We start from the raw sequence: 24768 nt of genomic DNA on the forward strand, positions 1-24768 counted from the left end.
CTGAATCATTATGAAGCTGAGCCATTGGACTTATAACACCTTCATTTGCTTCATTATAATTTTTTATGAGTTCGTCATACAATGTTTCTATGTGCTTTACAATTACCTAATGGTATAAAAATGAATTAGCTATATTTACAAATATGTTTTTGATCAGATTTATATAAAAGTAATTTTTATAAATGCCAAAAATTATGATTAAATAAAATATTAAACTGTACATTAAATTTTTTAAATCTCTATATACAACCAAATTGTAGATCGATTTCTTGTTGCAAATATTTCTCAAGCAACAATTTAAATTATTGAAAATTCTGATTTCAGAATTTTGTAATATGATTTTAATTTGTTTAACTAAAAAATGTATTATTGTCCAAACCTGTCAATAACTTGTAATTTGATACCAAGTGCTTAACAGTTATTTATGTAAAAAATAACATTGAATCACTAAATAAAAAGGTTGTAAGTTTAATATTAAAATGACTTGTAAGTAGATTTTAGGATTTTTTTTTTTTTAGTTACTGCAAAGGTAGAAAATGCCCACATTATTTTGTATACATTTATAAAATTTAAATGTTAATTATTATATATATATTTATTTAATGTTATAGTAAAAATGTCAAATTTATAGACCTACAACCAAAACATTTTAAATCAATAAATATAAGGCTATGAAGCAAAAGAAATAATTAGTAACAATTTGTCTAATACGACATATTTAAAGATATGAGAAAGAGGGTCCCTTTTTCTACCCCCCCCCCCCCCCTCCCCGATATGTATCGTTTATACATGTATTTATATATACATTTATGAAGAAATGTATTATGTTTACACCAAGTAACAGACTCTGGAATTATACAATTATTATATAATCATGCATAGAAGTATTTGATTAAATATAAGATTATAAAAAAAATAATTACTCCAAATGACAATTGGCTGGTACAAGTTGTAGGTGCAATCTGAAATTTAACATCTATTCTGTGCACCATACCATTTATTTGTTTAGCTTGAAAGCATACTGTTTTCATTTCTTTCATCTAGAACAATACAATATTACTATAAATATTTCTTACTACATTACAACTGATTCATTTACAACATAAAGGCATTTTAAGATCTTATGAAAATAAAGAAATCTTATAATATCTAGCTTAAAATACAACACTAATATTATTCACTACTTAGTTATCACTTTTTTATTCATTGAATGGGCATTTATTGAGTTAATATGTCATAAAAATATTCTGAAAATTCTAGTTGAATAACTATACGTATGTTATTATTAAATTTATAGAAAAAAAATTATGATACTTTGACAAAATATAATTGAACAAATAAATAATAATGAATTATTTTTAGGTGTACCATATAATATATTGAATAAATCACATTTTTAGACCAACATTTTCAAAGAAAAAAAACTGAATTAAAATCAATCACAAGATGATGATAAAAATAAAATAATTTTATTAGATTGTGTTGTAGTTCAACACTTACAGAAATTCATTCCAAAATATTTGTTCATCTGTAATTAGCTAAAGGTAGACATTTAAATAATTTGTTGTAAACATTAAGAAAAAAATTCAAACAATATGAAATATTGTTTACAAATGATATTTACAGCTGAAATTATTATAACTTATTTATACACTTTTAAAATATTTAAGCAACTATTCATCTGATTATATTATTAGTTTTAAAAAGTAAATTATAATTTTAAAATTTAAAAAATAATGATTTCATGAACTATCTTAGTAGAATTGAATTATCATTTATTTTTTTTATGCAGTTATTCTATTTATTGTAATATATCAATATTGGGTAAATAAATGTATATAAAAATATATTGATTCTATATTTTTTTTTCTCTAACTTACGACCTTATAAATTCAATTTAAATCATCAAATAATAATAATAATTGACGGATAGACAGTGTTAAAATTTGTTGTTTGGTTTAAACAAATTTTTGAATTTCTAGCACTGTGATTTACAAATCACTATTTAATTTTCCACATTGTCGTTCTTTTTTCCTATACTCAATTTGCCAGGATCCAGCAAAAAAAAAAATGCCATTCATACAAGTAAGTACTTCTGTTATTTATTTTCTTACCATTGTTGTAGTATCTGTATTATACGAGGAACAAATTATACCGATAAAACATGAATCCATGTTTTGTAAGTTCAATTGAGTTTGCAAATCTGAAAAAATATATGTTAATTATATTTTTCAAAATAAATAATATGTCATCGTAATAGTGTAATAATATTTTTTGTACATTAATGGTAATGTATTAGAACACAAATTAATATTTATTATAACAAATGTAATGAATTTGATAAAACTTGGTAGTCAATTTAATAAAAACATAATTTATTATGTATCGGAAAGTCCTTTTACATAGCCTCATAACAAGTATATCTCTTCTATATAATTTAAAATGGAGGTTATTTAGTGAATTGACTTTTTCTACTATTTACTAAGCACAAGCAAAATTTAACAACATTGTAAAAACTTTGAATCTAAACAAGTTAACTTAAAATGTTCAATCAATTAATAATGGATTTTAACTCTAAATAAATACTTTAGTGTTTCCCAACCTATGTATAGCGATCCAACATTGACTCAATTGTACTTTGGTTATTAAAATGTTGTTGGTATGATATAGGTAAAAAAAAAAAATCAACTACCAACAACCTATTAGATACCCTGACTTATTAAATACCCACATAAATACAAGATTAATGTGAAATTGAAATAATTAACATAGTATGAACCACCAGCATTGATGAAGTGATTTTAAAAGTTTTCCAATTATGTATACCTATACTAGTAATAAACATAAATTAAAATTATTAAATACTTACCGACATTAGATGGCCACACAGTGATGTGAGGATGTGAATGATACCAGCCAATGACGTTCAAGTTAGCGCCTTTGACGCGGGAGAAGTGTTTGGCATCTTCCATAGCGTTTACCAAGTCTTCAGACATGATTTCCACGCGATCCTTTTTGATCTCTCCCCGGGGCGGTATCGATAGCGCAGTCACAGATACAGTGATCCCATTCTCGTGTATTATTTTCTAAAAAAAAAACCAACATCGATCATGATTTAGTGAACGCGTTTGGGGCAGGTAATGGTAAAAACTGGCATCAGCAGCTTACCTGGCCGATGAGTAGAGCGGCAACCTCTTCCTTTTCAGTGAGTAGCGCCAAGTTATGGCACATCAATAATACCTCGTCCGATATGAACACGTCGGTGAGCTGATCCAACTGTTTACTCATGATTGCGCCTGTGCTCAAAGACTCCGCGCCGATTAAACCCGACACCGCTCGAAGTGCAGATGCGAAGGTCTAACAAACGTCGACGAATCGACTATAGACAACCCTATGAAAGTATGTCACGTCGGCGGTAGATGCAATGCTGTGTAACTGCGATTGTCAGAATTCAGCGATCGGCACCCGTCATCGCTTATTGATCTCGCTTCGACCGTCGTTCGTAGCGAAAGAGCCGCGCTAAACCAGTGCGCCACCGTTATCAAATGCACCGCCTTGGCCCTTACACAGATAATGATATCATTACATATTATTATTATTATTCAGCACAATGAAAACATGAAATCTATAGATATGGCCCTAATAACGATATTATAGTGCAGTAATGGGGAAGAGGAAAAAGATTTTTTATCTTTGCCTCTCATTCTAGCGGAGGTAAAATCATAATATCAAGGTGGATTTATTATTATAATAAAATATAATGAAATAAATATTTAAAAGTCCAACTTGTTTAATTTATATATATATATATGTTTACTTGTGCATCACTTGATTTTATGATAAGACCTCTATAATATCTCACCAACCTAAGGCACTATAAGTATAGTATAGCTATTATAGTGCTCTAACCAACCATGTTATTATACTTGTTATTGTAACAAGCAATGTTATTGTTATAATCAGTGGCGCAAATAGGAAAAATGCTTAGGGGGGGCTCAAGCCCCAACACATTTTTTTTTCAAATTATAATTTATGGGTACATACATTTAAGAAAGGTATACTATTATTTTTTGAGGGGGCTAAGCACCCCCCCCCCCCCTATTTGCGCCACTGGTTACAATACAAATTTATATATTATTTTATCATGGTATTATTTTACTATTTACTATTTCTCTGAGACTAGACTACTCCTGAGCGAATATGTTAATTGTTAATGTGATGGTACCTATGTGTAACGAAAAAATAAAACGAAAAAGTTTCCTCATTATCGCTACTTATCCTCTACTCTTCCGGCTCCCGCCACCTACCGTATGTATGAAATCGATTACTGAACGAAATGATTGTTATTAGTTAGGGATTGGGGGCATGGAGCGTTCTCTTGTGTCCTCTCGTTTCGTATTTGTTTATGTTTACCTCTCGATCGACGTCGCGTTGCCTAGATACGGTTAGTCGCGCACGCAAACGATTTGTTTACACAACAAAAACAAATAAGACGTCTCCCGATTAGTTGTGTGATATTGATAGCCGCGCCACTAGCTGCGCTGCCGCTCCGTCCCCTTCGCCCGTCATCGATCTACAGTATTCCAGTATTCCACTGATCGTCGTTCTCTTCGATAACTGGAAGGCGAAGCTGCGCAAGACGTCTCTTGCTTTTTGCCCGTGATAATACAGCCGATTCCGTGCCCATCTGTTGGCGTTCGCCATCGATTCGACGCTCCGTGTTTAGGTTGGTGTGCACGACCGTCATCGTTGTGTTTAAATATGACCATAGTACGCTACAAACGCGTTCGGTGTCTCTGTCTTACACACACTTATATTATGATACACAATTTACGTCCCACTGATTTCAGACACGGAAAATGTCATTTTCCGTTTTCACATTGGAGTTGTTATGACATATTAAAAGCAACAAAACTGCAATGGACATAAGGAACAGAGATATAATGAGTTGTAACTTGTTCTTACTCAAATCTGATTTCTCGCCCCTCACCAACCCTACAGAACTTTGTACCCATGCACTAACCATTTTCTTGTCGGATTTTTACTCCTCAAACGATAGTCCCCTCGTCGTTCTCATTATTTTTTTACAAATCCCACTGAATTTTCCGCGTTTACCGTACCTAATACAAATTATTATTAATAGTACACACGGTATTGCACTTACCTACTTGGTACACAGGATTTGATTATTTTTGTTGTCTGTACATTCATTTAAAAATATGGTTTTTGAAAATTTAGCAGCAGGACGATTGAGATGTCAAATGTATGGTTCATTAAACACACGCTTATATATGATTTATATTTTTGTTTAGATTGTTGTTGTTATTGCTAACACAATAAGTCGGTGTAAATATGCCAGCGACAAACCGAAAAAAGTCTGGAGGCAACAAATTTGAGTTCAGTGAAAAACAGATGGCTGATATAAAAGAAGCGTTTGAATTGTTTAACGTAAATGAATCTGGGACAATCGAAACCAAAGAGCTAAAGGTATTTAGATGCATCAATAGATTAAATTAATTTAGCTTAAGGCTAACTATAGTCACTGTATGATATCAGTGAGTTGAAATAGTATGGTAGTACCTATGGTAGAAATGTGGGTTAGAAATTATTTTTAGTTTAAAATGATATTACTTATATGATGAACTCAATTAAAATTTTAGGTAGCCATGAGGGCCTTGGGATTTGAACCAAAAAAAGAAGAAATCAAACGTATGTTGCTTAACATAAATAAACAGCATACTGGTAAGTTATATTTTTAATTATCAAATTTTAGATTATACATACCTAGTTACTTTAATGTAGTTGTGATAAATTTAAAATAATAATAATCAATATTTTATGTAGGCGTCATAACATATGATGATTTTGTCACTTTGATGTCCATAAAAATGGCAGATAAAGATTCAAGAGAAGAAATTATAAAAGCATTTAAACTGTTTGATGATAATTGTACAGGAAAAATAACATTCTCCAATTTAAAACGTATTGCCCAAGAATTAGGCGAGAATATTGCCGATGAAGAACTTCAGGTTAATATAAATTGTTTTAAATATAAATGTATTATTAACTATTTATAATTTACATATATAGTGGCCGAGTGAAATAACTCATTTCAACCCAGCAATGGGCATTCTTTCTTTATAGGCAGGAGGTGTACAAAGAGAAATCGCCCCCTCCCCTCACTGAGCAGAAGTAAAAAAAAACCCAAGCACGCAACAATTTATGCCAGAGAGTTCTAAAGTTTTCACAGTACAGACCCATTTTATTTAAATTTTGGCAATCCACAAATCACTAATCACCTTTTTTTTGTCATTGCTATCTTTGTGATAACTATTAGCTTGAAAGCGTTGTGGTGACACGTTACTAGTACACTTCTAATTTTCGCTGATAATTATCAATGATAAAACAAAATTTGAATATAAATATAGAATATAGTTACTCAAAAAATACTCTTTCATATTTGTTTGAATTTATAGTCTTTTTATATACATCATATTATATTATATCTTTTCATTTTTATATTGATATATTTTATACTAATTTAATACTAAATATTTTATATTATGAAAAAATATAAAAATATTTCAAAACTTAATGTGATCCATCAACATTATTATCACAAACCTCATTTGGTTTGCGACCAACAGTTTGAGAACCTCTAGTCCAGTGGTATATTTGAGGGAGGGAAAATAGGGGTATTTGCTCAGTATCAGTGAAAAAAAAATATTTTAATTACTTAGATAGGTAGGAATACATAATTGATATATTATGGATTGCTCTTGTTTTAATAAAATGTATCAAATAGAATTTTAAAAAAATCAAAGTAAATTATTGTTGACCCACTAAAAATAAAACCCATGATTTATATAATTACATACAACTATATAAAACTAATTTGATATATTTTTGATTGTGATATGACTATTGTAGGAAATGATAGACGAAGCAGATAAAGATGGTGATGGTGAAGTCAGTCAAGAAGAATTTCTTCAAATTATGAAGAAAACCAATTTATATTAAATATATATTACATCCTTGTTCTATCAAAAACATATTATTTATTTGTGTATACACTATTTTGTATTAATTCTTCACAGTTACCATTTATAATTAACTTCCTAACACTTAATATTTTGTGGGCCAGTCATATTTTCTTTATACAATAAAAACAGAATGTTTCCTCAAAAGAATAAAGTTTTCTAATAACCTATGTACAAATGGAAACATTAAATTCAATTTTCTTCTGAAAAATCAGTGTGCTGTAATATTTTAAATTAATGTTATAATATAATATATTATGTTGATACATACCAAATATTAAATTATAGCATTTTTTTTAAAGTGTTTCATAGTCAAACATGAGTACAATATTATTGTATCACCCTGCCAAAAATTTTAATTTAATGAAATATAATAACCAATACTTGTTTTATGGAGAAAAACTGTGTTTAATGTTTTCATATTTCTAAGAGTTGGTAATAATTTTATTTTTTAGTGGAAAACGGAACCTTTTTTTTTATTTGAAGAAAATGTATTATGTCCATTTTTGTTGTATTCACCACATGAGACTTGATTATATTATACATTATCTAATAGTTTAAGAATAAAGTGAGAAAAAAAACATTAATTATAATAATTTATAGTGATATAGTTTATATTTGTATTATAATTATTGGTAAAAGGCAAAAATTTAATTTAAACAACTAATAGCAATAATTTTTAAAACTAAGTTACTTAAAATAATGATCTTAATAATTTAGCTTCTTGTGCCATCTCCTCATCGCTTCTCCTTGGATCAATGCAGTATTTTTCATTTTGTAATTTTCTGTATATATCATCATTCACCAAAAAATCTCCAGACTTTCTTGGAATAATATGAACATGAACGTGCTAATAATATTAATAATAAACATGAATAAAGTATTGCAATGTTCGATGATCATGTTATTATGTATGACATTTAAATTAAATTAATACTTTTGTTCTTAAAGTAACATTTTTATAGCTTAGTACCATCTATTAAAATAACAGTTTGGTACTAAAAATATTTTTATACTACTTTTCTTTTTTGATTTTGATAAAAAAAACTAACCTTTTTAATTAATATAATAAATATTTAACAGTAAATACCTTTAGGAGCAAAATAAACTGTATTTTGTTTCAAATTTTCTCTAATATTTTAAATATTTTTATTCATGGGCTTTTGTTTTATAATAAATAATTGTATGCACAAATTAAATGTACACTTTTAAGCATAAAGGTAATTTTAAAAGAAATCATTAATCAAATAAATAATGAGAGTAAATAATTTTGATATAAAATTAAAATAGTACCATTTAGGATGAACTACTAAATACATATATTTTAGAAAAACAGTTTTTGTTCATAATATTTATTCCTACAGATCTGATAATAAAAATTTAAATCCTCAATTTCTTATAGAACTTTCAACTTTGTATCTGACACTAGAAACCAAGAAATGTTGACATACCTAAGAATTTAACCACAGTATCTAATATATTAAAATAAAATTAATAGTACATACTTTAATCGTTTGTCCAGCATGTTGACCGTCTTGAATAACAATAGATGATGAATTAGTGTTGTGTACTTGTTCAATGGTTTTTTGAACCTTTTGAACTGCAAGGAATAGATCCTCAACTTCGTAATTGGATAAGTCCGTTAATTTTTCCACAGCTCTAAGAGGAGCAACTAAAACATCTAGTTATTGATACTTAATGAAAATATTACACGGAAAAAATAAATTAAAATTATTATAGTTTTAATGTATTCAAAAAGGATACGTCCAGGTAAAACACATTTAATATTGGTAAATGCTAAGGATAATTGTGTTTGGTAAAATACTTGTAAGCCTTTAACTATTGATGAACCAAATTTAAATTCATTAAAATCTTCAATAGACTTAGTCCTACATAAGGTACTTGAAATCATTTTTGGGTAAATATCGTATCGTCTATGGCATTCCAAAGGCATTGACTGACGAATACTTTTAATTAATGATAAATCAATTGGTGCCAAAACAAAACCGGGTTCTTCAGAACATTGTGCTATTACTGTTCCTAGTGGATCAACTACCTACACAATGTTTAATATAAAACTATTTACAAGTTAAATAGTAATCAAACAAACCAGTGAGTGACCCCAAGATTTTCTAGCTGAGCTATGATTGCCGGTTTGTGCAGCAGCAATTACATAACATTGAGTTTCAATGGCTCTGGCTCGCAATAATATTTCCCAATGATAAGCACCTGTCCCGAAGAAAAATGCTGATGGATACGTTAAAATGTCTGCTCCATTCTCGGCTAATGCTATAGCCATCTGAGAAAATCTCATATCATAACACTGAACTTTTGTATAAAGAAATATTTTTACATGCATAAATAAGTAACAACTATTTAAAATTTTTTAAAAAACCTGATTTTTAATTTTAATATCAAGTAGATCAAAGCAGTTTTAGTATGGTATTCTATGTCAAGTCAATTATTATTTAAATGAAACAATATATTTTAGTTGTTAAGAAATTAAAAAAAGATATATTTTAGCAGACAATTTTTCTAAAGATGCAAATAATGGTGTTGTCCAACAATTTGTATGTTTTTATACAAATACTAATATAACTTAATGGATATTTTTTATGAAATAATTGTGTACATTACCATTTTTTTTATTGTAATCAACATTGTTATTGTACACTTTAAAAATTGTTCAGCTGAAACAAATGTTATAACTTATGACTTTATTTCATATATTAATGGGAATAATTTATTCTAACTTCAATATTAGATAAAGAAAAGGATACAATTGCTAAACCAATATTCCCAATTGGAGTTTTAACTGGTAGTGAGATTTCGGTACCAGATTCAACTAAATTTGATTCGAAGGCTTGGATATTTTTTGAAGGTATCTGTACATCATATAAATGTATTTTATGATATGTTTCAGCTACTTCTCCTTTATTGTTGATAACCAAATGTGTGTTCCTTAATTTAGTTTCTGAAAACTTGAAAATAATTCAATATATTATTAGTATAAATATTATATAAATTAATTATGAAAATAGAAACTAATTTAACTAATAAGTAAAGCACTTGATGTTGGATCTCTTCAGGGCTTTAAGTGGGAAAAAATTCCAGGGAGGAATTTATTAAAGTCTAAATATAGTTGTAAGCCTTCCATATATTATTTTATTTATAATGTATAAAATATTATTTTTGTTTATTTATATGGTTTCTATTATATTTTGGTTAGGTACAAGGTATATAATATATTATTATTACAATTAGTAGATGTGTGTATGATATACCATTGTTTACAAATATATTTATAAAAAAATGACAAATCTTTGGCATGGACAACGATGGGCAGGATAGTAATTTTTTGTATATAATTGGCTACTAAAATGCTAATGTAAATATTTGGTGAATATTTTAAGAGTCTACGGTTATTTCTTTTGGAAATACAACAAGATATCAAAAATCTATTAACGGGAATTCTATAATTTACCGCTGAATATCAAAAATTGTAAAAATTATATGTTCAAGAGCTCATAAAAAATTGTTACTTTCCAGTAAACTTTTTGTTTTTCATTAAAGGTAGAAAAATGTGTGGCAAATAATTAGTTCTATTAGAATTTCTAAAGTTAACTATGAAAAGAAAAACTTTTATGAATTTCTAACTGAAAATTAATTTGAAAATATTCGCAATGTCAACATTTGAACATTAACTGAATATAAAAAATAATCATGTCTATGTATCTTGAACATTATTAAGCTTCCATTAATGAAATTTATAAGGAACTTAGGATTCAGTTTTTAAACTTTTTTACTAATTGAAAAAGTTTTTTATCTAGAATAATAAATAAAAAAATCACAAAATTCAAAAAATTTGTGTCAGATTTATTTTCCTAATATTATATTAAAGTGACACAGTAAAAAATAAATAGTTAATAAGTAATTTGGTTTTATTACTTCTTGAAATATAGTTCAATTGTGAATAGAGCTATGTTATGAGGTCTATTTAATATTAGCTATATGTTTTAACTCTTATATAATGTTGATTAACTATGTCTAATTAACAAATCCTACAAATGCATTTATGTTTATTGTATTAATATATGCTATATAAACTTAATATTTTAACATTTTACAAAAGTAGCATCTACTTATTAGTGTATTTTTTTTATTCAAATATATAAACACCTACAAATAAACCAACTAAATATAACAATTTTATTAATGAACATGGTTGTCACTTGTCAGTATTATCTATGATTTAACATATTATTAACTACATTAAAAATAAATGTCTACTTGTTTTGTTTATCAATCAAAAATTATTATAATTTATAAAATAGTCAGTATTACCTTTTCATGAAATCCACCTAAAGAGAGCCAAATATCCAACGACTTAGCTAATGATTTATAATTATTGATAAGAGATCCATCTAGAGATTCAGCCATCTCTAATGATTTAGCTTTATCTTCTTCAATGTAATCAAACGACTCTGGCAAGAAAATCATCTGGAAACAACAAATTAATAGCAATTACCTGTTCAGATAATTGTAAAACAATTTCATACTATCCATACTTACTTTAGCTCCACATTTATGAGCATTAGTAATTAGTGCCTTGCACGCTTGAAAGTTTTTTTCTTTATTGGCAGTCGATGTAATTTGACAAACAGCAATAAGATTGTCCATGTCAGAAAATGTATTTTTAAAAATTGAATACAAACGTTTGATTAACATCTGACAACTGAGACAACGTTAAATGATTTTTTTCGCAATTAACAACAATAACAATTAGTGAAACAATTACGTACCAATGACGTTCGAGTAGGTAGATAGCTGTGGGATCAACTGAATTAAGAACTTGAGATCATCATTATAGTATATTATTCTTAATGATCGTTCGTATCAATACAAATTAGTTACAAACTATAGTAATCATGCCCTTGTCATTTAATTTTCGATAATTGTATTTACCTACCAATCGTTCCACAATATTGTCGTGTAATGTGTGTAGTTTAGACTCTAATATATCTAGTCTTCCCTAATATTTAATCCGCTGAACACAATTTTCGAAAATACACAAGTAATGACGTGAAGTGCAAACTGCAAACTGGCAAGTGGCAACTGCAACAGTGCAAGGGCCAACGATAAGAATTTAACATTTTCATCTGATTTCATTTAATTTCCATATGATGTTCTCGTTATCAGTTTGTGATTATAAGTATTATCCGTGCTGATAAAAACTGAATAAAACTGATAATGCCTAAATCACGTACGACCTTAGATCATATACGTATATGATCTAAGCGTACGACGGACTTGTGTTGTATAAATATAAATAATCTATATAATTTTAAATAAAAGAATTTGTCCTGACTGACTAACTGTTCGGTAGGCGGAAATAAAGGCTAAAGCCCACGGAAAAAAATTAAAATATATATATGAATATATGTATTATACATAATATTATAACAATTATAATATAATAATTAATAATATTGTGTTATAAGTTGTAATTTATAATTATAAATTGTTTTATTATTTAATTGAGCAATTAGGTAGTTAAGATATATTTTAATACCTACAGGCTACAGTGCCAATAGTGTAATTACAGGGGCGAGGATTTGGGTGTCGTATCCCCATACTGCACCCGTATACCCTGGTTATCTTCTGTTATTCAGATGGGAGAAGGTGACTTCCGTTTTTGATGTAGGTATTTGGTCTGAGTCTCCATTGATTGTAGAATTTATCTATTTGTCAAGGCCCTCAAACATGATGTATTTTACACGCTGGCAAACTAGGGCTATGTCAGCATACATACATTTTTTTGCAGTGATCGCTGGTAGGTCCTTGAAATAGAGGTTAAAGAGAAGAGGTGCTAACACTTGAGGCCATTGTTTAGCGTCTTTGTTTTAAATTTTTCTTCACTAATATAAACAGTAAAAAATCTGTTACTAAGCATATTATTGAGGAGTCTTAGTAACGTTTTGCATGGGATCACATCCAGGAATTTTGATAAAAGCCCTTTTCTCCAGACAGTGTCATAGGCAGATGATAAATTTATGAATGCCATTACAGTTTTAACGTTGCTGTCATACCCATTTTATAAATGGGTAGTACCTAGTAAATGCCATTACCTGATCATAGCAACTCCTATTAGGATTTAGGGCGGAACCCAGCTCGTTCATGTGGACAACTAGCGAGCGTTTTCTGTGTAGTTTCATAATTGTCAACTTCATTTAAAAAAAATGGTTGGTTTAAAAAAAGAATCTATTTTTGGGATTTTTTGCACTAAGTTATTTAGTTTTTTATTCTTCCGCGATTTTTTTATACTCATAGCCATTTAAACGTGATCGAACGTCACTCATTTTACTATAGTTTTATTAAAAATATTACAAATAAAAATTTAAAAAAATCAAATATTCATACAAATAAGAAGTGTCAACTTCGTCTGCACTAAAAAAAAATAACACCGAACACGTTCGTTACTATAATACTATAGAACATGCCACACTATAAGCTCGTTCGCGATTGCATTGACTAATGATTGGTTTTTTTTTATTGTGATTAAATGCAGATAAACACACAATCGTCAACCCATGTTATATAAATAACTTATTTTACGATCGTCGTATCCACTTGTTTACAACACGATAACGAAAAATGTACAAATAATGCAGCAATGCTATATAATAGAGCGATAAACTCTACGATTATGAAATTGAAAAACATAAAATACAAATATTACCACAATCCCGTTGGTCTAAAAATATATTATAATTAGTTGCATTTATTTTAGTAAAAATGTAATATTAAAAATTACTTGCCGCCCTTGAGAAATTGCCGCCCTAAGCACTAGCTTATAGTGTTTACTGGTAAATACGGCACTGTCTACAACAATCGAAGTTCGTGTAGAAGATGATCAACAAAATACGGAATTTCATGTTGTTCAGTCCTCCTTCCCCGTTCCTGACTAAGGAATTTTAGGTAAACCTTTTATTACCAAACAAAAAGTTATATTAAATTATAAAACCAACAAGTCAATACCCACGGATACTTTGAATATCACGTTACAACCACGTACAGAGCTCCAAACAAAGCAGAGAATCTACAAATACTTATTGACAACCAAGAAATAACAGAATCTTTTACATGTGGTAACTGTATCGCCACAATAAAAAAATTCGATTTCATTTCACTGATCAATCTAACAGAAAATTTCCTTCAACTTCATCTTCCTAGTTTATATAAGTTAATTCACGAAGAATATAATGAAACCTTTGTCAATCAAATGCATATTCAAGAACATCCAGGATACTATGTCAAAGATAGTATACTAATCCAATAACACAAATCACTCCACATGGATCACTTAAACACAGAGGAAAAATCCTTATTGCTATGAATCTGCAACAACTACTCAGATGCATTCTTATTAGCGAAAGATAAAATCACTACAAAAATCAGAACATCCGAAGCAGTACAACCAATAAACGAGAAATCCTATCGATTTCCACAATGCCATCGACACGAGATAACCGAACAAACGGAGACACAATAAAAGGAAGGAATCATCATTGCTGGTGTTTCACCACGGATGCGCCACTTTTGGTAGTCCCCAAAAAGCCTGACATCACTGGAAAAATGAAATATCGAGTCTGTGTGGACTTCCGAAAATTAAATCAAGTAACTGTGGGAGACCCTTTCCCGCTACAAAATATCAACGACATATCCGATGAGTTGGGCAAATCAAAGTATAATACAACCTTTGATTTAGCCCTGGGTTACCACCAAGTCCAAATGAACCCTACAGATCGTGATAAGACGGCTTTTTCCGCTTAAAAGGGCCACTTTGGACTTAAAGGTGTCCCTGGAACTTTTCAACAATTAATGAACAAGATGCTCACAGGTATAAATGGATTAAGGGCATTTGTGTATCTTGACGACATCATAGTGTACGTCAAGGACCTAGCAGACCATTCACAAAAACTCATAGACATATTCAACAGACTAACAAAATATAATTTAAAATTGCAACCAATGAAAAGTAAGTTCCTCTGAAAGAAAGAAACTTAACTAGACCATCGGACTACCGATGAAGGAATGAAATCGTATCCACAAAAAGTAGATTGTGTCCAGAAATTCCCGGTTCCACAAAACGTAAAAAAAATCAAAGCGTAGTTTGAGGAATAAAAGTTTTTCGACCATATCTTTTTGGTCAACAATTTAATGTTGCAACATATCATCGTGCATTACTATGGCTTTTCAATTTAACGGACCCTGGGCCTTGGCTTACGCGCTTGTGACTAAAGCTAGAAGAGTATCAGTATACGATTCACTATAAACCGCCTACTTATACACCTTTCCTGGTTTGTTTTTATTTTATCATATTTCTTAGAATCGGTTTTCTCCTACAGTTATTACTTTTATAAACTTATTAGGTATTTTAACTCTTACCGGTTAGTACGCGATCTTGTTGTTGTATAACCTAACCATTTGTCCTTCACCCCTTAAGTAATGGTTCAATAGTTGTATAGCAAATTTAAAGGTAACCTATCTAATTATTATTATTATTATTAATTATACAGCGAGACGCCAGTCCTTAGAAAAACCTATAAGAAATCCTTATTTTGTTTAGGATAATATTAATAAAGCCCTTACGGCCTTACCTTACGCTTGTCTTCTTAGGTATTCATACGCTGCGTATCAGCTGCAGAGTCTGTATTGACTATATTCGCACTTTACAGTACACTTCGATGTCTTAAATATTTTAACAATGATACCTATTCAACGACTACCACATACTTTGACTTTTGAGGTTAAACGCAACGATACCTAGTGGTACTTTTCCAAAAACACAATTTTTGCACCTTACCGCGTTGAGATTAACGTTCTCTATACTAATATAAATCACGGGAGAAAGACCAAAATGTTAAGGAAAAATGTTGATATAAAATAAATATTCAAATGATTTTATTTCGTAATCTAATTTAATTTCGTTTTGAGAGACGTAGTTTTACATAATACTTTATTTTTCCGTCGCTGTTTGTCGCCTAGTCGGAATACTGATACACGCCTACATAATAATGACCACAAGCGCCTATTTACATAATATAATAAAGATAAGTCGAACGGTCCGATGCCGTGCGATAGTGCATCAAAAAAAACAGTACCCATTCGGACATTCAGTTAAGTGAAGTTATTAAACTTTAATCATTATTAAATATTAGTGCCTATATTAATTGTACTAATAAGTAATAATTATAGTAGATCGATACTGATGTTGTTAATTGGTTTGAACTTCTCCCCCCTCTAAAAATTGAGCACTTGTTCCGTCACTGGTGAGAGCATAAGATAGAAAATATAACACTCTAAAAATCTATATCGGTTACCCAAAATCACTATATATATTTAGTGTCAAATAGATACCTATAGGAACTTAAGTACCCATAGTATATTGAGGATGGAATTGTATGGAACTTGAGCATAGGCGCAAATAGCGTTTGAGATTTGGGGGGGGGGGGCTAATAGGGCCTTACTATGATAATATTAAATAACCTTAAAACAAAATGTAGGAAATGTTTGGGACGGCTATGGACATTTTGGGGGGGCTTAGCCCCTAAAGCCCTCCCCCTATTTGCGCTTATGAACTTGAGTTATATAGTTATATACTTAATCTATCTTTAAAAATTAGCAAATTATTTTAATCTTTACTATATACATAATCATAAATTTACATTTGGTTAAAATCGATAATAACTATTAACTTCTATTTTAATAAAGTTAGAAGTAGGTAACAGTCACATAATATTATGTAATATTTTGGTATCATTATTTTTCTAAATTTCCATTTTTCTTAATCATCGTATCACTGCTTAAAGTCCGCTGAATTCTGAAACAAAATTATGTAAAATATAAATAAAAACAAAAATAATGAAAATATAAGTAGGTAGGTTACAACATGTTGTAGGTATACAACATGTTAAATCATAAGTACTTAAATATACTAACGTTATAATCACAATATCAAGTAATAGAATTACACTCGCTATAAATATTATTGTAATCCAAAATATTGATGAACTAAATATGATTTCATTTACATTGATGAACACAGTAAAATGCATTAAAATAATCTTTAATTCACTAAATAGTAAAACAAAACAGAAAAAGTATAAGTATATAATTTTTACAAAAAATATTAAGTATTTATAATCATATAATAATTTAAAACAATTTTGAAAGCCTGATTGTTAAACGGAGAGAGTATACATGCAGGCAGGTCCGGCACCAGATAATATTAATGCATAGGAAAAATCTACATTTTCCACCCTTGAGCACATTAGCGCTGTTGGAAATTTCAACATTTCAGGTAAAATAAAATTTTCATTTTTTTTTTAAATTTAAGAACCCCTAAGAGGGTTTCCAAAATGGTGGTCCCTCTTCACGTGATTTCATGTTGTTATTTTAATTTTAAGTTATACAATTAACTTATTGTACATAAAATACAGATTGGTATTACAGATTGTAAATATACTATTTTGTTAGAATAAAAAAAAGCAGATAAGTTGATGTCTCTGTAGTGTTGGTTACAAGTGGGTCATTGTATAATGTATTCTATAAAATTTAAATTCAATGAAAACGATTCTAAGCGGAGACGGTTTGTCAGTCTGGATATTTTATTTTTTATATTGTAAAAAACACTAGGTAATTCGTCACAATATTTTATTCGTTTCTATGGTGATAAACAAAGGGTTTAAGATTAAAATCCTGTTTTTAGTGGTTTTTCGTAATTTGACGGTGGTTTTTCCCGTGGCATTAAATAACTATTGAGAAAATTGAAAATGACCACTTTAAAGTACCATCTTAAAGTCTTAAAGTATCCAATTTTCTAAAAGATAAGATACTATATTATGTTTAAATCAAAGCACTCCATCTGGTAGAAATTTTGTATACAGGATAAAAAAATAAATAAATAAACACCATTGTAAAACCGCTAGCTCCGCTCAGAATATAAAATTTGTATTCAATAGAGCACAAACCGCTTATGTAATAGTTTTTTTTGTTTTTTTTGTCATTGTTTTAAAAATAAATATAAATACAAATAAAGAATGTTTATTGCATTGCCTTTCATAAGATTTAGCTTTTAGAAGTTTTTTTATATGGCAATAATTAAAGGTGTGGGCTTATAATAAGTGAAGGTTTTAAGTTTGGATTTCAAAAATACTTAGCTAATGACATAAACGATGGACATGTACCTAAAAAGATATGTTCAACCCATTTAAAAACCAATCAACGTAATAAAATTCAGTTAAAAAGTTTTTCACTGTATAACAGAATGATATTTCATCTAAATTATGTTATATATTGGTCATCTATTATTTTTATTATTATTAATTATAAATTATATTTACTAAAACATTTAGTTAACCTTAATTTACATTAAATCAATCAGCATTGACTCAATTTACTAAGTTTATTTGATTTATTAATTTTTTTTATAATATAAGGTTATAAGTTAACATAAATCGGTTAATTATAGTTAAGGCAGGCGATTCCAGTACAAGGTGGTCACTACCTAAAATAAAAGACAATTCGAGTAAATAATATTTTGAAATCGAGAGAAAATTCGGGTAACCTTTTTTAAAAAAAAATTCACGAAGGACAAATTGAGGGTCAGATGGGAGGCAATTCGTGAGCGCCCAAACTGAGACAACACATGTGGGTATAACATCCTTTTAAATTTTAACTATAGGTACTCTGTTCTCGTGAAACAGAGTATGGTAAAATATTCATTATTGTAAATTATTAATTATGTAAGTAGGTATATATATTACTTATAAGCTATTATGAATGAAATCCATAATAGTATGGATACCCATATAGCTAAGTGTACGATTAAAGACCATGACTGAATATGCAAACCGGCCTTGAAACACACAATGACCAATGTACACTAAATAAATGACAAACAATAGTATTAAAATTAATATAAAACATAAAATATGATTAAGGTATGATAGGTTAATTAGAAAATCATTATGTTATTTGCGTTACAGTGTATATGACGTTTCCAAATACTGAATAATCCCCTACTCTCCCTTTGGTCCATATAACTTCATGTCTCATGATAAATAAGCATAACCAAAATAAGAGTAAGGAGTGAAATAAAGCGTTAAGTATCCATATCCAAAACATTTTTAAACTAAACACATTTTGTGTTTGATAGTACAACTGTGGCCATTTTAATCTTGTTTCTGTTGAATATGTAGTTAAAAATAGTCCCACTACGAACGGTAGAGAAACTGTAAATAGCTAAACACACAAAAAAAAAACCATTAACACCTGATAATTAATTTTAATTTAAGGTTCTCTAATAGCTTTCAAAGATTAGTCGTTGATAGGTACCTATCACAAGCGGTATGTTTACATGGATAAAAACTAGGAGTTTTATAATGTGCTCACTCCTCATATAGGTACCTACCTCTGGAGGGAACAATACACAAGAAACAAAATTAGTTTCTATGAATTACATTTACTTTATAAATCTATGACTAACTTATCACTTCATCTGGATACTTACTGATTTGTACATGAAAATATTCCATCTATCGAATAATACTTCACCAGACCATCCAGAATAAATGGCAAACCATAATTGTAATGAATTAAAAATAACAGTTTTGTAGTGATAAAAATAAATCATTTTGGTAATCTTTTCATAATTCCAAGCGCCATGCACAAACAATAACTTTAATAAATAATTAAACTGAAAAAAAATTTATCCACTTTATTTTTTTACTTAAAATTAAAATATTTTAGGTTTACTTATTTACTTGAGCAATTGAATAGTCTGAAGCATTATATGCTTGTAGTCCATCTAATCCTACTACACCCACTCCGATACTAGCATTATGGAGCATTGGCACATCATTAGCTCCATCGCCTATAGCTAAGGTTACTTCATTTGTGTATTTTGTTACGAGATCAACAATCTGTTACATTAATTTCAGCAATTTTAATATATTTTTTGTTCTAAAAGCTAATTAACATATTATGTTAATATTTTAGTATCCCATAGATTACATTTACACACAACTTAGTTTTTAAATTAAAATTATTTTCTACTATGATTTGAAAGAACTTATGTAATTCTAATGTAACTTTTACTTCTCCTGGTAATTTAAATTTAAAGCAATTTAAAATTTGCAATTGTTATACAGTTTGATAACATATGTCATTATATATGTATATATAAGCTATGAAAGGAAAAACTTTTATACATTTTTAACTGAAAAATTCTTTGAATATTTGATGAATTTTTATAAAATTAGAAATTTAAATGCATATAAAAAATAATTGAGCCTATATATATATATATCTTTAATATTTTTGAACTTCAATTAAAGACATTTTTCATGAACCTAGAATTAAATTTTTAAGCTTCTTTAATAAGCGAATTAATAAGCAAAAAAGTTTTAATTGAGAGTAATTTTAAAAACTTTTACAAAATTTGAAAAATTCCTCAAGGTTATAACTAACTAAAAAAGAGTCAAAATATTTCGGAAATGTTACCATTTATGGAAAATACTAATATAAATATTTGGTAAAAATATCAAGGGTCTATGGTTATTAAATTTTGAGTTACACCAAAATAATAAAATCCATTTTTTTAAAAAATTGTTTTAGCGTAAAAATTACCAGTTTTTCACTTTTTTTTCTTTTTCTTGACGCTTTCTAAAACTACTTGGAATTTTCAATTTTGAACTCCCAAAAGTACCAACTAGATCCAATTTTCTATAAGAAAAGATCCTGATCTTGAAAATCGGAGCATTTTTACTACCCAAAATGTTGCTGACAGACAGAAAAAAAACACACATCATTTTAAAAACAATAAATTAATTTGCTCTGTTCAGAATGTAGAATAAAACTGGTTTTCTATATTGAATTTTGCCTGAGATTCTTCTTACAAGCATATAATATAAATTCCTACAGGACCACTAAAATATTTGTTTCTGTTTTATTTACAATGCATTTAATTGTATTATTATCATCGTTTATTCTTATATAATAATGTTACATATTATTATGTGTTTTAATTCGAAGATCTAAGTTAAACATTAGAATTTATATTATTATATGATTATACTGTCAATTATCGTAGGTGCCTATCTATTTCTTTGATAACTTTTACTTTCAATCTTAACCAAAGTATTTTTCACTTTCAATCTTAACCAAAGTATTTTCAGATACCAGGTAGGTATTTCAAATTTTCTAACCTATATGAGTCGTAACTCATAATTTATAAATCATAATTTATCATAAGTACAAATTAAAATTATAGTTTAAATCAGTTAAACACTTACCTCAGCTTTCTGTGTAGGTGATATTCTGTAACAAATAACAGACTTGCAGTCTAAGCACAACTTGAGAAATTTCATTTTAAGATCACTTGACAATGCATGCTTCAACAATCGTCCGCTTATTATCAATGTACAATTCATTGTTTCAACTGTAAGACCCAGATTGTATATTTTTTGATTTATAGTATGCCTGAGATCCTTAAAATGTATTTAAATTAGATAACTATGAATAGTTTTAAAATAATTTTAGCCACAACTATTGATTTAAGTAGGAAATATTTTATTCAGTAATCAATTAGCATAATTATTAATTATTATTTAGTGTATTTCTAAGCATAATAATACCTCTAACATATAACCAATTAAAATTTTTAACAATTAGCTACCAAAAAATAACTTGAGTTAAAACACTTGTCCTGCTATTTTTCATAACAAATCTATAAATATCAATCTACATAATTTTCATCTGAATTGTGAAGCTTTTAATACAATATTAGATAGTAAAGTATAATAGACATAATTTCCAATGTTTTAGAAAATACGTCATTAGTTATTTATTTTCTATAGGTAGATAGGTACTAATATTGAATTGTGATACTATTAATTTTAACAAGTTCAAGGCTTTTGAGAAAATATAATAAATTAATACATTTTCAAAACTTTTCAATTTAAAGAAAACATCATTTACCTACTTTTGCATGTTTTTTGTTACTAAATCATCATTCTTAATAATCCTGTAATGTCTATAGATCAAAAATTAGTTTTAAAAACAAAATTTGATTACTATTATTATAACTTATTAGTTAATAATTAATTTATAAATTATAATGAATATAATATTGGTATTTAATGAATAAATTTCTTAGAGTCTATATAATTCAAAAAACGTCTGTCAACCCAACAAGAATTGACTCATGACCCATCAATGGGTCGCGATCTACAGTTTGAGAAACACTGCTATAGACTGAAGTAATATATATATATATATATGTTTGATTGTCAGTCAATCCATTAAGTAGGCTTAAATATATGAAACAATAATAGTATTGACTACTGATATTAATAACGGCCAGAAATAAAAGCTCTCTACCTACAGACCAATTAAAACCATTGGTAACTAGCTACATATTTATCACTTCACTCAAAATCTTTAACATTATAGTTATAGGGAAACATTTTAATATTCCACAATAAGAATTATTTTTCTGATAAGTGATAAAGATTCAAATTATTTGAATATAAATACCTACATAATACTTGTTCATACATTTACCGTTAAATTAGATTCATTAAAAATAATTATTGAACTATCTTGTGTAATGAGTGTTGTGGAGAATCCAATATTTAATGCTGTTTCTTCTTTATCTCCAGTTAGTATCCATATTTTGATTGCTGCGCACATTAATGCTTGGATAGTTTTTGGTACCTGAAGAAATTAGTAATAATCAAAATAAGAGATGTTAAAATACAAATAAATTGTTTTTGTAAAAAAAATGTAATTAATAGGTTTGTGTAATAATTACACAATAATATAAATATATAATGGTCTAATATTACATATATGTAGGTATTTGTATGACTAAACAAAATAACATTGTAGCAGCTACAGAGAAGCAGCAGGTACTGTTATTTTATTTCATGTTTAACCTAACTTTTATAAAATATAAAATCTCGGTCTTTGAAATATTCAATGAAATTTCCTAAAATTAAATCCCAGGGAATTTGCACATTCTTGATCTGGATGTGCCTGGATCGAAATTACCGTGCTATGTTGTTTGTAGTGGTGTTGTTAAAAATTGTGACCTACACTTGTTGAAAATATTATATATAGGTATATGCTGAGCTGCAGTGGTGATTTAAAGTGGAGGAGTCCAAGGGGTCCCCCTCAAAAGTTCCGACTTAATTAACGTAAAAAGTGTAAGTTAATTAAAGTAAAATTAGGTAATAAATGATTAATGGATAAATATTTTTTTAATAAAAAATAATATCAAAGGACCCACAAAAAACAATACCAAAAACTGTGCCGAGTAAAATTTTATGAAACAATCATGGACTATTAAACATGATAATGGACCATTAACTCACTATTGATTCATTAAATATTGAGTGATTTTTTATGCTACTCAGCAATTAAGTACCTATTATACTTGTTAGGTATTTTGTAGGACGTAATAATATATTATGTACCTACGTAATCCTATTAATAAACAAGCATGAAATACTATCATGCAATCCTATATACAATACAAGCATGAATAACTAACGTTGTCTTGTAATTTATTTTCAATTGCAGTCACTCCAATCAGCGTCAGTTTCTTTTCTATTTTTTCAGCGACTTTATTTTTGGCACTTTCTCGATTTATTAACACAGTTGATGCATTGAGATATTCATCTTTCCACCTATTATAAAAGCTTTCAGAAATATTCTTATATGCAAAACATAATGTTCGGTAACCCGAGCGGGCAAAATCATTTAAGTGCATCAGGCTTTGGTGTTTGTACTTTTCGCCAGATTTTGATAAGCGTTTAATAATACCCGTATCTGCACCCTAGAACCATTGGAAGTGCAGGGTTAAGAAAGTTATTTAAAATAATAAAGATAATATATTATATTAATATTTATTGTCACTAGTAATACTTTGCAAAATAATTTTATTTGACCATCAGGAGCTCGAACAATAACTGACATTCTTTTCCTAGAATTTGTAAACTCTATTATATTTAAAATTTCATAAGTCTCTTCTCCGTTTAATGTAGTTATAGTCACTGATGTTGAACAACGAGTATGAAATGTAAATCCAAATTGTTGAGATCCAATGACTAATGCTTGTTCATCTAATGTTATGCATAAAAAAATGTAGGTAGATTAATATTTGTGAAACAGTGAACTAAAATTTAAAAAAATTAACGTAACTATATTACTCTCGAAAAAATATAAATATATTACACATTTATACCCAAATAGTATTATAATAACACAATAAATTAAAAAAAATAAAAATACATATAAGTATAATTGTATAAATGTATAATCATTGAGTATGTATTGTTATATATATTTTTAGAATATAATATAACCAATGGCATAATCTATGGGTAGTCTATACAAATATTAAAACATATTATACACATGCATACAGTGTAGGTTCATTACATACAAATATTTCTCAGTCAATAAAGTATTAATACACATAAAATATACTTAATTGAAAAAAAAATTAATAGGTATTAATAATAAATTCCAAATTAGTCATATCACAATATCAAATCAGGTAACGCGTTATACATCAACAACCAAACCGGGGTACTATCATAGATATATAGTAGTATACTTTTAGAAGTTTCCAAGCACCCGCGAATATTATTATACAATC

The 24768-nt window shown here is 28.3% G+C and overlaps 4 protein-coding genes across 7 annotated transcripts in view; 1 reads left to right on the forward strand and 3 right to left on the reverse strand.

Moving 5' to 3' along the window:
- On the reverse strand, window positions 1–3562 carry LOC100571427 (lys-63-specific deubiquitinase BRCC36; the record flags this gene model as incomplete). The annotated part of the gene is given in 5 exon segments (XM_003247392.3): window positions 1–106; window positions 924–1040; window positions 2115–2203; window positions 2870–3086; window positions 3169–3562. Coding segments are annotated over 5 exon segments (649 nt in total), but the record flags the coding sequence as incomplete, so codon positions are not given.
- Window positions 3563–4176: 614 nt separating this feature from the next.
- On the forward strand, window positions 4177–7636 carry LOC100168827 (centrin-like). 2 transcript variants are annotated; one of them, XM_016807903.2, is made up of 5 exons: window positions 4177–4308; window positions 5313–5487; window positions 5661–5742; window positions 5845–6029; window positions 6931–7190. In XM_016807903.2, the coding sequence occupies exons 2-5, from the start codon at window positions 5353–5355 to the stop codon at window positions 7018–7020; spliced, it is 492 nt and encodes a 163-aa protein (XP_016663392.1). In that variant the 5' UTR covers window positions 4177–4308; window positions 5313–5352; the 3' UTR covers window positions 7021–7190. The 2 variants fall into 2 exon arrangements, with proteins under 2 accessions (XP_016663392.1, NP_001155801.1); NM_001162329.2 differs by lacking the exon at window positions 4177–4308 and adding an exon at window positions 4568–4726 and having other exon boundaries at window positions 6931–7636.
- LOC100159949 (deaminated glutathione amidase) lies at window positions 7628–12265 on the reverse strand. Its single transcript, XM_029486702.1, has 9 exons — window positions 12010–12265; window positions 11843–11867; window positions 11613–11775; window positions 11385–11540; window positions 9821–10021; window positions 9151–9363; window positions 8805–9096; window positions 8546–8721; window positions 7628–7890 (listed from the first exon to the last, which is right to left on the reverse strand). The coding sequence occupies exons 3-9, from the start codon at window positions 11766–11768 to the stop codon at window positions 7735–7737; spliced, it is 1350 nt and encodes a 449-aa protein (XP_029342562.1). The 5' UTR covers window positions 11769–11775; window positions 11843–11867; window positions 12010–12265; the 3' UTR covers window positions 7628–7734.
- Window positions 12266–16632: 4367 nt separating this feature from the next.
- Window positions 16633–24768, reverse strand: part of LOC100164736 (phospholipid-transporting ATPase IA-like) — a 15876-nt gene continuing 7740 nt past the window's right edge. Inside the window, exons 6-15 of one of the 3 annotated variants that reach the window (XM_016807904.2) lie at window positions 24033–24229; window positions 23659–23943; window positions 22668–22820; window positions 21398–21592; window positions 19868–20026; window positions 19615–19800; window positions 19089–19346; window positions 18869–18987; window positions 17043–17177; window positions 16633–16923 (exon numbers count right to left, since the gene is read on the reverse strand). In XM_016807904.2, coding sequence (XP_016663393.1) covers window positions 16863–16923; window positions 17043–17177; window positions 18869–18987; window positions 19089–19346; window positions 19615–19800; window positions 19868–20026; window positions 21398–21592; window positions 22668–22820; window positions 23659–23943; window positions 24033–24229 — 1748 coding nt within the window. In that variant the 3' untranslated portion in view covers window positions 16633–16862. The remainder of the gene's footprint in view (window positions 16924–17042; window positions 17178–18868; window positions 18988–19088; window positions 19347–19614; window positions 19801–19867; window positions 20027–21397; window positions 21593–22667; window positions 22821–23658; window positions 23944–24032; window positions 24230–24768) is intronic. The other 2 variants (XM_029486698.1, XM_029486696.1) reach the window with 2 other exon arrangements.

This window comes from Acyrthosiphon pisum, chromosome X, assembly GCF_005508785.2.
Source record: "Acyrthosiphon pisum isolate AL4f chromosome X, pea_aphid_22Mar2018_4r6ur, whole genome shotgun sequence".
NCBI lineage: Eukaryota > Metazoa > Arthropoda > Insecta > Hemiptera > Aphididae > Acyrthosiphon > Acyrthosiphon pisum.